Below are 12,688 nucleotides of genomic sequence, written 5' to 3' on the forward strand. Positions count from 1 at the left end.
GAGTTCCTCCAGAAATAAGAGATATATTATCCTGCTGTGGGTCACATGTGAACTGTTGTAGAAAAGCTAAATTGATGAAGGTATTTTGCTGAGAAAATAAGTATTAATAGTTACAGCATTTACAAAGCTGGCTAGTGTGTCAGAGTTGATTCTAGGTTTTGCTGCTGACTGAGTTGCCTGGAGTGCATATACCTAATTTCACCCCCGCACCCCAGTTTCTTTTGTACATTTTCCAAAATGTGTTCTGTAGACCATTATTGTCAGACCATTACTGTAGACCTTGAAACTCCAGGGGAAGTTTCAAGGGTCCGTGGTTAAATGAGTTTGAAATGCTATGTACTAGATATGCTGTAAGAAATGCGTAATGTATAGTAGAATGTTAAAGGCTCTAAGAAGTCTTATAAGAACGAACTCTTAAATCTTTTGAACCTGTTTCTTGACATCTCTTATGCACTTCTATTCCATGAAGTCCGCTTTAGAAACGTGTATTAGGTGTCTGAGGCTGTTAAACTTAAATACTTTTAGTTTGAATAAAAGATAGTTTTATCTTATTCAATGTGGTCCTTTAATTTGTAATATCAGTATGGAATCTTAAGGAAACACTGAAAAAAGCCTTTGATTGTACAGTATACTATTACTCATGGGTTTTAAACACAGCAACACAGACAAGTATTGTTTTGCAATACCAAAGTTAAATACCACAACTTCGGTTTGAAATGACTAGTCAGAAAATGGCCTAGTCAGGTTCCCCTGCTTTTCAAGAGCTCTGTCCAATACATTGGATTCTCTCCAGAATGTTTCTATAAACTGCCATTTGATGTTAGACACGGTTTACATACAACATTTTTTTTTGTTTGTTTGTTTAATGTAATTTCAGCTGTTATTGGCTCAAAGTACGTAGACTCGTGGAACTCTTTTATAATGATTGTTCAGAAAATAATGTATGGGATCCTAATAATGAAGGAAAATCAAGATATTGTCATTTTGTTTATAGGATGGGGGCTGCAGATAACATATATAAAGGACAGAGTACATTTATGGAAGAACTGACTGACACAGCAGAAATAATAAGAAAAGCAACACCACAGTCGTTGGTTATCTTGGATGAATTGGGAAGGGGGACGAGCACCCATGATGGAATTGCCATTGCTTATGCTACACTTGAACATTTCATTAGAGATGTAAGTATCATGCATACCTTTTTTGTACCCTGACCTCAGTTTCTAAATAATCAACACTATCTTTGTTATAGTTGATCCTATTCCTGCAATTGATCATTCAGATGCTATACATGGAACCCAGGTAGATTGGCCCTAAATAATGTTTGAGTTCTTTGATGTGTGTTCCTTTCTTTAGCTGAAGTGGAATAAACCTGGTCAGTAGGAGAAAGGCCTCCTCGGCAATATTTCCGCCTAGAAACTGTATCTTACTATCCTTGGCAAACTAAATTAAGATCAAAGACCGTCTACCTTCAACACAATCCTTGAGAAAAGAACCAGATAAAAGACAGTGCCATTTTTGCCTTGTGAAATCCTTTTTTTCAGCGATATCCTAAAAGATCTCCATAGAAGGCCTTTGAACTAATCTTCTTGAGTCTCTGTTTTAGTCCAGTGTGTGTGTCATTTTTCTTTTCAGAATTTGTTCCTAAGCATCTCAATGTACAATTTTACTTGTGGCAAACTTTCCATCCCTGTCACTTTCATCAAACTCTCCCCATTACATAGTTAATGATGATATATTTTAAGAAAATATTTTCTTAAAAAAAAGAAATTCTGTATTTGCAAAAAGGTATAGCTCAGGAACTTTTCTTTAATCATTATAGAAACTATATATCATGGATTCAATAAAGTCCTATATCTGCCTCCCAAACGGATTTTTTAAACATTCACTTAAGAATACTACTTAGCTGTAAAAAAAGAATGAAATTTTGCCATTTTAAGCATCGTAGATGGGCGTTATGCTAAGTGAAATAGGTCAGAGAAGGACAAATACCGTAGGATATCACTTTATGTAGAGTCAAAAAACACAGCACACTAGTGAATATAATAAAAGAGAAGCAGACTTGCAGATACAGAGAACAAGCTGTTGGTTACCAGTGGGAGAGGGAAGGGGGAGAGCCATTATACGGGTGGGAGGAAAAAGGGATGTTATGGGGTTATATGAAATCATGTGTGTGATACTTTTGAAAATTGTAACACACTATAGAATTTAAAGAATTTTTCATTTAATAAAAAATTATTTAAGATACTCCTTTTTTTTTTGAGCCTTCAGGAGCAAATTATGACAGGGCTGAATTTGTCAACTTTGAATTTAATTGTATCTACTCTGTAGAAGTCTGTCAGTTACTATGACCACATAACGCATTACCCCTAAACTTAGTGGCTGAAAACAACAATAATCATTCATGATCTCTCAGAGTGTCTGGAGGTGAGGAAGTTGGGAGCAGCTTGGCTGGGTGGCTTTGGCTCAGGGCCTCTGCTGCGGTTGCAGTCGAGTTGTCAGCCAGGGCTGGAGGGTCCTCTCACAGTCTGGCTCCGTCACATGGCTGGCGAGTTGGTGAGGCGATTGGCCAGGGCCCTCGGTTCCTTACCCCGTGGGCCTCTCGTGGGCTGCTCGAGCATCCTTACAGAGGGCCGTCTGGCTTCCCCCAGAGGGAGGCATTCCAGGAGGCCGGGGTAGAAGCAACAGAGCATTTGACTTTGCCATCACGTTGCTGAGTACACAGGGCCAGCGCTCTTCAGTGTGGGAAGAAGGTCCTCCAGAGCTTGAACAACGAGAAGTGGAGATCGCTGGGGCCACGTTGGAGTCTGTCTGCCAGAAGCAGTTTGTCAAAATTCCAGAGAGTTATTTAAGCACCTTCAGGAACAAATTATGACAGAATTGAATTTGTCACTTCTGTTTTCATTGCTTCAGTAGCAGTTTTTGGATATTATAAATGTTGGTGAAGAAAGTGTTAGTTTTAGGTAAAATTTATCTTAAAGGAAAGTCACTGAAGAAGATTCTTCAGGAACAAGAATTCCTAACCTTTTATGGATGAAAATCTTTATTTTTCATGATGTCTGTTGATCGCTAGAATAGGGAAGAGAGGAGGAATTGGGGAGGCTCTGTGTTGCTGCATTAAGCTGAGTGTGGCCTTGATGAGGCCAAACCCTTAGATCTTCCAGCTAGAAATGCCTGTCAGCTAAGGGAAGGGGCTCCAGGGAGCCAGCTGGTCCTAAGATGCTTTAGGGCAGATTTTAAGAGCAACTTGTCAAAGAAACCCTGCCTTAATAAGTTTATTTGTACTTGTTTTTAGACAGAAGACATATGTTCTGACTTTTAATAAGGCGATGGCAGACGAATCAAAACTGGAGTTCTTTAATTCGATTACCCTTTTCTGCTAATTTTTAGACCAAGATTTGATGTTAACTTCCCCTAAGACAAGGATTTCTAGAACACATAGAATGTGTGCTTTGAAACAAGGCTAATTAAGTAACTCACAAGTCCGTACTGATAGTAATAACACAAAAGTAAATTTTTAAATGGTGGGGGTAGGATGGGAAGAAGGGAAAGCTCTACATTACAAAATGCCAGCTACTAAACAGAGAGTGCTGTTTTTTAAGTTGACATTTATCAACTATGACAATAATGACCGATTCCGGCAGTAATGATCAATAGATGGTAAGATTGTTGGAGAAAATGATAGTCACACAGTTTCAAAGTGTAACCCCACAAGTTATTTATTAATTAAGAAGAAGAAAGGTGTCAGTACCTTGAAGAATGGGCATGCACTTAAACCAAATAAGCAAATTTAGCACCCTCCAGTAATAGATCAGATTGACACCATATGCCTCTTGATGTGATACATTGGAAAGATTATGTCATCTACATGTATATGTAATATTCCTGGCATTAAATTTTGATCTGAATTTAATCAGGAGAAAACAATCAGGTGACTCTAAACTGAGAGAGATTATGCAAAACAACTATCTTGGATACTTCAAAAATTTTAAAGAACATAAAAGTCAAAAAAGAGAAGTCTGGAGAATTCTTCTAGATTAATGGGGACTAAATAGACATGACCAGGTGTACTACATGAATCTTGATTTTTTTTTTTTTAATATAAAGAGGTTTCTAGGGACTTCCCTGGTGATCCAGTGGCTGAGACTTCCAATACAGGGAGCCTGGGTTCAGTCCATGGTTCGGGAGCTATATTCCACATGCTGCAACTAAGACCCAGCACAGCCAAATAAATAAATATATTTTTTTTAAAAAAGAAATTTCTAAAGAACATTATTGGGACAGTAAGAGAAATTCACAGACTACATAATTAGTAACCAGTGATAGTGAAAGTGTTAGTCGCTTTAGTTGTGTCTGATCGTTTGCGACCCCATGGACTGTCGCCCACCAGGCTCCTCTGTCCATGGAATTCTTCAGGCAAGAATACTGGAGTGGGTTGCTATACCCTTCTCCAGGGGATCTTTCCAACACAGGGATTGAACCTGGGTCTCCTACATTACCGGCAGATTCTTTACCCTTTGAGCCACCAGGGAAGCCCAAATAGTGATATATCAATGTTGAATTTCTTGAGCATAATAACTTTATTTTGGTTATGGAGGAGAATGTTTTTGTTCTCAGAAGATAGAATCTTAGGTATTTAAGGATAAAGTTTTATGATGTCTGCAGTTCTTAAATGGTTCAGGAAAAAAACTATGTGTGTTCGTGTGAGTGTGTATAGAGGAGGGAGGAAGGAAGAAAGGGGAAATACAGCGAAATAGTAACAAGTGGTTGTCTAAATAAAGAATATATGAATGTCCATTGTACTTTCGTTGCAGCTTTTATGAAGGTTTAAAATTTTTCAAAATAAATTTGGAGAAAATTTTAAATTTAAAAATAAAATATTTCTTTTTCTGCTCTGATTGCTGTGGCCAAAACTTCAAGAACTATGTTGAATAGTAGCGGTGAAAGTGGACACCCTTGTCGTGTTCCTGACTTTAGGGGAAATGCTTTCAATTTTTCACCATTGAGGATAATGTTTGCTGTGGGTTTGTCATATATAGCTTTTATTATGTTGAGGTATGTTCCTTCTATTCCTGCTTTCTGTAGAGTTTTTATCATAAATGGATGTTGAATTTTGTCAAAGGCCTTCTCTGCATCTATTGAGATAATCATATGGTTTTTATTTTTCAATTTGTTAATGTGGTGAATTACATTGATTGATTTGCGGATATTGAAGAATCCTTGCATCCCTGGGATAAAGCCCACTTGGTCGTGGTGTATGATCTTTTTAATGTGTTGTTGGATTCTGATTGCTAGAATTTTGTTGAGGATTTTTGCATCTAATGAAACTGGAGCCAACTATACAGAGTGAAGTAAGCCAGAAAGAAAAACACCAATACAGTATACTAACACATATATATGGAATTTAGGAAGATGGCAATGACGACCCTGTATGCAAGACAGGAATAAAGACACAGATGTGTATAACAAACTTTTGGACTCAGAGGGAGAGGGAGAGGGTGGGATGATTTGGGAGAATGGGAATTTTAACATGTATACTATCATGTAAGAACTGAATCGCCAGTCCATGTCTGACGTAGGGTGCAGCATGCTTGGGGCTGGTGCATGGGGATGACCCAGAGAGATGTTGTGGGAAGGGAGGCGGGAGGGGGGGTCATGTTTGGGAACGCATGTAAGAATTAAAGATTTTAAAATTTAAAAAAAAAAAAGAAAAAGAAACAAAAAAAAATAAAAAAAATAAAAATAAAATAACTTTCATTATGTCTCACTGCTTTAGGTGGAATCCTTAACCCTGTTTGTTACCCATTATCCACCAGTTTGTGAACTGGAAAAAAGTTACTCACAGCAGGTGGGGAATTATCACATGGGGTTTTTGGTCAACGAGGATGAAAGCAAACAGGATGCAGGTATGAATTGTTCTTGCAGTAAGTACAACTATCATTCTGTTCGGTTTTGTGATGAATAACCCAAAGTTCATAGGAGCATGAACTTACTGCTTATTAATAATAAAAACTGTGAATGTCCATTGTAATTGACATTTGTCCAACATCATTTTCTCTAAGCTTAGGGTCAAACAGAGTTTGCATTTCTCCTCGCCATCTTTGAGTCCTTCTCTAGCCCTCTTTATCTCATTTTTCTTCAAGAAGAAGGTGGGGTGAAGGGGGAACATTTAGATTTTACTCCTAGGTCCATCTTAGGAAAGATGCCTTAACAGTCAAGTATAGTAGTAATCTTTGAAAAATACTCAATATATTTCCCAAAATATGATTTAACATGAATTACTTACTAAGAGCAATATTCTATACTTGCTGTTCAGTTGCTCAGTTGTGTCTGACTCTTTATGACCCCATGAACTGCAGCACACAAGGCTTCCCTGTCCTTCACCATCTCCTGGAGTTTGTTCAAACTTGTGTCCATTGAGTCAGTGATGCCATCCAACCATCTCACCCTCTTTTGCCCCCTTCTCTTCTTGTCCTCAGTCTTTCCCAGCATCAGGGTCTTTTCCAGTGAGTGGGCTCTTTGCACCATGTGGCCAAAGTATTGGAGCTTCAGCTTCAGCATCAGTCCTTCCAGTGAATATTCAGGGTTGGTTTCCTTTAGGATTGACTAGTTTGATCTCCTTGCAGTCCAAGGGACTCTCAAGAGTCTTCTGCAGCACCACAGTTCAAAAGCATCAGTTCTTCGGTACTCAGTCTTCTTTATAGTCCAACTCTCACATCCGTGCATAACTACTGGAAAAACCATAGCTATGACTGTGTGGACCTTTGTTGGCAAAGTGATGTCTCTGATATTCTGTACTGGACATATGTTTTATCTTAATTTGACAAGGAAAGTGAATCTCAGGTAAATTGGGTCCCCCATGTCAGGCACCTGTGTAGGAGCTGAGTTGAACCTAGAATCCATGCCCTCTTCCTGCAGGTTCTTTTCATCTCTGTTAGAACTGCTATGTGAGAGTTACAGTATTTTTTCCTTAGCCTTCCACTTAACTACTCATGTCACAGAAATGAAACATTTCATGAAAAAAGAACATCATTAGCCAGTAAAAAAATTCAAGCGCTGTTAGTAATGTAGTAGATTTTAGCATTTTTCCCCATGCTCAGTAGTAATTTTTTTAAGCCACCAGCCTGTGGGCCAGTGATGGTTTACACAGTTGGTGTGCTACAATGGAAAATCCATTATCCAAGATACTTCATAGTCCAGATTTTATTTTGGAAAAGTAATAAGTAAGGATGGACCTGAAAAAGAAATCAGGCAACTGGCCCAAATGAAACAGCAGTGGACCTGAGATAAATATAGTTAGGCAATCCTTGCCTTTCACCACCATGCGATCTTGAAAAACACACCATAAATTCTCTCATGGAGACAGTTTCACATCTATTCATCTGCATCCAAAGTGACAGGAGGAGCTCATAAGCTAAAACTGCATGGGATAAACAAAACAGATTTCACCAGCAGGGGAGGGTCAGTGGTAAGCATTTGATGTGAACTGCTAACCCAGACTCTTATATCTTAAGTGTTTTGACTTTTTATTTTATTGATTTAAATTTTTATTCATGAACAGAATTTTAGAAAAACTAAATGAAGCTAAAGACTTGTGCTAACAGCAGTGGTCCCCTCTTCCATTTTTTTCCTCCGCAGCCCCTCTTCCCTCCAGTCCCAAGGCAAATGTTTTCGGCTCTTTCATCCATCCATTTCTTCCCTGGGTCTAAATACTGTGCTTATTTTCCTATCTCTTGGTTCACCAACCTGACAATATTACTGACTGCTTGTGCTAAATGAAGGTCTTCAGTCCTCCCTTCCCCTTTCCTCCTAGTGTAATACTTTCACATTTTTCCTATTTTATTCACATTCATTGCTTTCACTGTTACTGCCGTTAGTTATTACTTACTCATGAGGCACATATGAGGCACAAGTACGTTTTCTTTCTTTTATACCTTTTTTCTCCAAGGTCATGATTAATTGTTTTTATTCTTTCATTTCATTGTTTTGAGTCTCTTGTTGAATCTATCCTCCAGTAACTGTAAACCGCCTCTCTAGAGAGTTTTCACATGATTGCACCTATTGATTCCAGTTTTCCTTACTGGGGTCATTCCTCCTGGAGCCCTATGTCCTCCCGCTCATCTGTACTGGTTTCTCCCTAGACCTCAGCTGTTGTCCCAAGACCTGCCTTGGTGTCATTCTGGGACGTTTCTTAACCTGTCTTTTGTTCGTTTGCTTGCAAGTAACAGAATGCTTGGACTCACTCTGGCTCAGACAATGAGGATAAATACAATCTTGTATTTCGGGAGCCTCAGGAAGGGTGGGCTTCAGCTTCTCTTCTTTGCGGTTCTCCAGGCTTTGTCTTCCTGCTCTGCTAATTTCATCATCACACTAGTAGCAAGATGGCTGCAGTTCTTTTGGGCATCACATCCAGCACTGATAATGTCCGAAGAAAGAAAAAGGACCAGCATTTCCTGTGAGTCTTTCTTAGGAGCAGGAGAACTTTTCTTAGATGCCTACTAGGATCTCATCAGTGTCCTGTCTTATTTTCAGAATTGATTCACATGCTCATTCTTTTCTTTTTTTTAATTAATTTTTATTGGAATATGGTGGCTCAGTGATAAAGAATCCGCCTGCAATGCGGGAAATGCAGGCGATGCGGGTTCCATCCCTGGGTCTGGAAGATCTCCTACAGGGAGGAAATGGCAACCTACTCCAGTATTCTTGCCTGGAGAAATCCCATGGACATGGGAAATTCTCTGTCCATGGACAGAGGAGCCTGGTGGGCTACAGTCCATGGGGTCACAAAAGAGTTGGACACAAGGACTTAGTGACTAAACAACAACAACAGTAGTTGCTTTTACAGTGTTGTGTTAGTTTTTGTTGTACAGCAAAGTGAATCAGTGCACATGCTCATTCTTAAACCACTTTCTAGAAGTGAGAATGGCAAGGATAACTTTGAACAGTCTAGACTAATTGGAATCAACATTTGGAAGTAGACATAAGGACATTATCCCCTGGGTTAAATGGTCAGGGAGTTAGTTCAGTTCAGTTCAGTTGCTCAGCTATGCGATCCCTTGGACTGCAGCACACCAGGCCTCCCTGTCCATCATCAACTCCCAGAGTTTACTCAAACTCATGTCTATCGATTAGGTGATGCCATCCAACCATCTCATCCTCTGGCATCCCCTTCTCCTCCCGCCTTCAGTCTTTCCCAGCATTAAGATCTTTTCCATTGAGTCAGCTGTTTGTATCAGGTGGCCAAAGTATTGGAGTTTCAGCTTTACCATCAGTCCTTCCAGTGAATATTCAGGACTGATTTCCTTTAGGATGGACTGGTTGGATCTCTTTGCAGTCCAAGGGACTCTCAAGAATCTTCTCCAATACCACGGTTCAAAAGCATCAATTCTTTGGCGCTCAGTTTTCCTCATAGTCCAACTCTCACATCCATACATGACCACCGGAAAAACCACAGCTTTGACTAAATGGACCTTTTCTGTTAATGTCTCTGCTTTTTAATATGCTGTCTAGATTGGTCATAACTTTTCTTCCAAGGAGCAGGCGTCTTTAAATTTTATGGCTGCAGTCACCATCTGCAGTGATTTTGGAGCCCCCCCAAAATAAGGTCTGCCTTATTATAAGTGATGGGACCAGATGCCGTGATCTTAGTTTTCTGAATGTTGAGTTTTAAACCAACTTTTTCACTCTCCTCTTTCACTTTCATCAAGACGCTCTTTAGTTCTTCATTTTCTGCCGTAAGTTTGGATCACCTGCATGTCTGAGGTTATTGATATTTCTTCCAACAATATTGATTACAGCTTGTGCTTCATCCAGTCCAGGATTTCTCAGGGAATGAATCCCTTTATAAATCAGGGTTTTCTTAGAAGTGTAATAGATTTTGGAGAAGCTGCTAATAATATTAATTAAAGGAGATAAAAATTTTAAGACTCTGCATGAGTGAAAATGTCTCCATTATACCTTCACACTGGATTTATAATTTAGCTAGGGCTAGAATTTTAGGTTGAGAATCATTTTCTCTCAGAAAGTTGAAGCATTGCTCCATTGCCTGCTCACATCCAGTATTACCCCTGGCTGTATCTAGGCTTCATCCTTTGCCTCTGACGTAATCCCTCTTCTGTCTAAATTAGAGATTATTGGTCATCAGTAAATTCCCCAAAGGCCTTTTGGGTGCCTTTCAAGACTCTCTGTTTATCTCTTTCCCTTGGGGTGGTAGATAAATCAGTGGACCAGCAGCGACAAACCTGCGTTTTAGTGTCTTTCAGTCCATAAGATCTTGGACAAGTCACCTAATGTCATCCGTGTCTAATAACTTTTAGGAATCTCTCCTGAAAGTGATTTCAGAAACTACTTGATCAGCACACATCTGTTTAATAACTGCCTAGAGAAGTTTTGCTTTAAGACAGTTGTGCTAAGTTTCCCTGTAACAAGGAGAAACTTGAGTGATTGCTTTCACTGACTCTAAGCAGTGTCAGATAAGCTTTTCAATAATATCCATTTAAGAAATGATCATTGGAGAAGGAGTATTCTTGCCTGGAGAATTCCACAGACAGAGGAGCCTGGTGGGCTACAGTCCATGGGGTCACAAAGAGTCGGACATGACTGAGCAACTAACACACACACACACACACACACACACACACACACACACACACACAAGAAATGGTCATAGCTTATAAGGAGAGTCCTCCCCATGAGCTTTTATTTGAGGCTGTAGAGACGTGAGTTGTTTTTCCCATCTGCTCTCGACCTGGCTCTTTCTGCGTCCACATTCCCATCTTACACACAGACGCGCACATATGCACTCCCTGTCCTCTCTTTCTCTGTTCCTCCTCCCACTTCTTCCCTCTCCTTCCCATGGAAGAGTGGTGAAAGATAGTCTTAAGGTAGAACCTAACTATAATACAGCTCCTTCAGGTGATTATGGAAGAGTGGTCACATTATTTACCTTGATGCTGCTCTAAGAACTACCATGCTGTGTGCTAAAGTCGCTTCAGTTGTGTCTGACTCCTTGTGACCCCAAGGACTGTAGCCCACCAGGCTCCTCTGTCCATGGGATTCTCCAGGCAAGAACACTGGAGTGGGTTGCCATTTCCTTCTCCAGGGGATCTTCCCATCAGGGGTCAAACCTACATCTCTTATATCTCTTGCATTAGCAGGCAGGTTCTTTACCACTAGTGCCACCAAGAACTACCATGATCATTACTAAAGTAGAGACTACATATGATGACAAATTCAGCAGTTGTTTGTCCTGAGATGTGTTAATGAGTCTTTGGGGCAACAGATATAATTTAGCTATATTTTATAGCTACATTTAAGAAGCATCTTTAGCTAGCTATATTATATATACTATATATTATACATAGTATATGTATATAAAGCAAAAAAAGAAAAAAGCTGTCAGCAAAGCAATGTTTAAATGAGGGGAGTTTATGGAATTTAGCAGCAGGCTTTCAGTAAAGGATGGATAGATGAATGGCTGGATGAATGGATGGATAATGAATGGACAGATGGACTGACAGATGAATTAATCTCATTTTTAGAAAGGTCATTGTCAGGTCTGGATTATAGAGGTGAGGCTGGAGGTGAAAACATCAGTTAGGACTAGCCTAGTTGAAGTGATAAAGTCTGTGTTTGTCCTAAAAATGAAGAGAGTTCACCTTTTTGATACCCCACTGCTGTTCACTTTGCTTTGGGTCTTGTGAGCAATTGAAGGGTAACAAAAAACTATCCAGGTTAGCAGGCACTGGTTTCTACATGCTTCCTCCCTAGTCTTTTCCCACCCACTTCGTCACCTGTTCTTTGTGTTCCTTTAGTTTTCTTTGGAGGTAAAGGATATTCTTAGTGCTTTGCAATGTGAGTTTTAGTCTATGTATTCTGAGAGTGTCAGCTTTCTTTTCACCTCCCACCTCTAGCACCCACCCTTAAAAAGGTATTATTTGTCTGTTGCTGAATTCTTAGAGGAGATTAAAGAAATTTCCATTATCCTTTTTTCTCTGTTGTGTTCAGTCTTTGGGCTTTTTAGCTTTTAGCTGATAAAAGAATAAAGCTTACATATTTATCAAATGAAATAATGTTATGAGAAAAACTCCTGATATAATAAGTGTACCAGGGTCTCAGAAGTCACTGTGAATCTGGTCATCTTGGCCATTTTTTGCAGTAGAGTGCAATTATGTTGAAGTTTGTAATAAAAGCTGCATAATCCTGAATTGCTTTAGATTTATCGAAGATTAAACTGTATGCAGCTGTTGGGGAGGAAGAATTTGTTCTTGCTTCTTTGGCTGATCTGATAACCAAATTAACATAAGGCAGATTAACTGGAGAAAAGCAAATTTAATTATGTACCTACAGGAGCCCCAGAAAAATATGAGAGCCAGTGAGGCAGTTGAGGCTTCTCTACTGTACTGAGCTAAGGAATGGGATAGGAGAAGGAGCTTCAAAGAGGAGGAGGGTAATTGATGGGAAAATGGGAAAAACAGATATTTGTTAATTAGATTGTTTGTCTTGCCATATGCATAGGTCATTCTGATAAAAGTTCTCTCTGGTAATAGTCTGTCTCTGAGCCAGCACCCCTCTGCCCATCTAAATTTTTTTTAGGCCGTTGAACGGGGAGATAGAAAGGTCTTCCTGAGCCTTTTGGACCTTCACTGTCTTCAACTCGAGAGTCTGCATGCCAAAGTAGCACATTTTG

At 39.5% G+C, this 12,688-nt stretch overlaps 1 protein-coding gene across 2 annotated transcripts in view; it reads left to right on the forward strand.

Moving 5' to 3' along the window:
- Positions 1–12,688, forward strand: part of MSH3 (mutS homolog 3) — a 194,903-nt gene that overhangs the window by 176,061 nt on the left and 6,154 nt on the right. For both annotated transcript variants that reach the window (XM_069590046.1, XM_069590045.1), the window contains exons 21-22: positions 995–1,181; positions 5,777–5,906. In XM_069590046.1, the coding sequence (XP_069446147.1) occupies positions 995–1,181; positions 5,777–5,906 (317 nt within the window). The remainder of the gene's footprint in view (positions 1–994; positions 1,182–5,776; positions 5,907–12,688) is intronic.

Source organism: Ovis canadensis, chromosome 5 (genome assembly GCF_042477335.2).
Source record: "Ovis canadensis isolate MfBH-ARS-UI-01 breed Bighorn chromosome 5, ARS-UI_OviCan_v2, whole genome shotgun sequence".
Taxonomy (NCBI): Eukaryota; Metazoa; Chordata; class Mammalia; order Artiodactyla; family Bovidae; genus Ovis; species Ovis canadensis.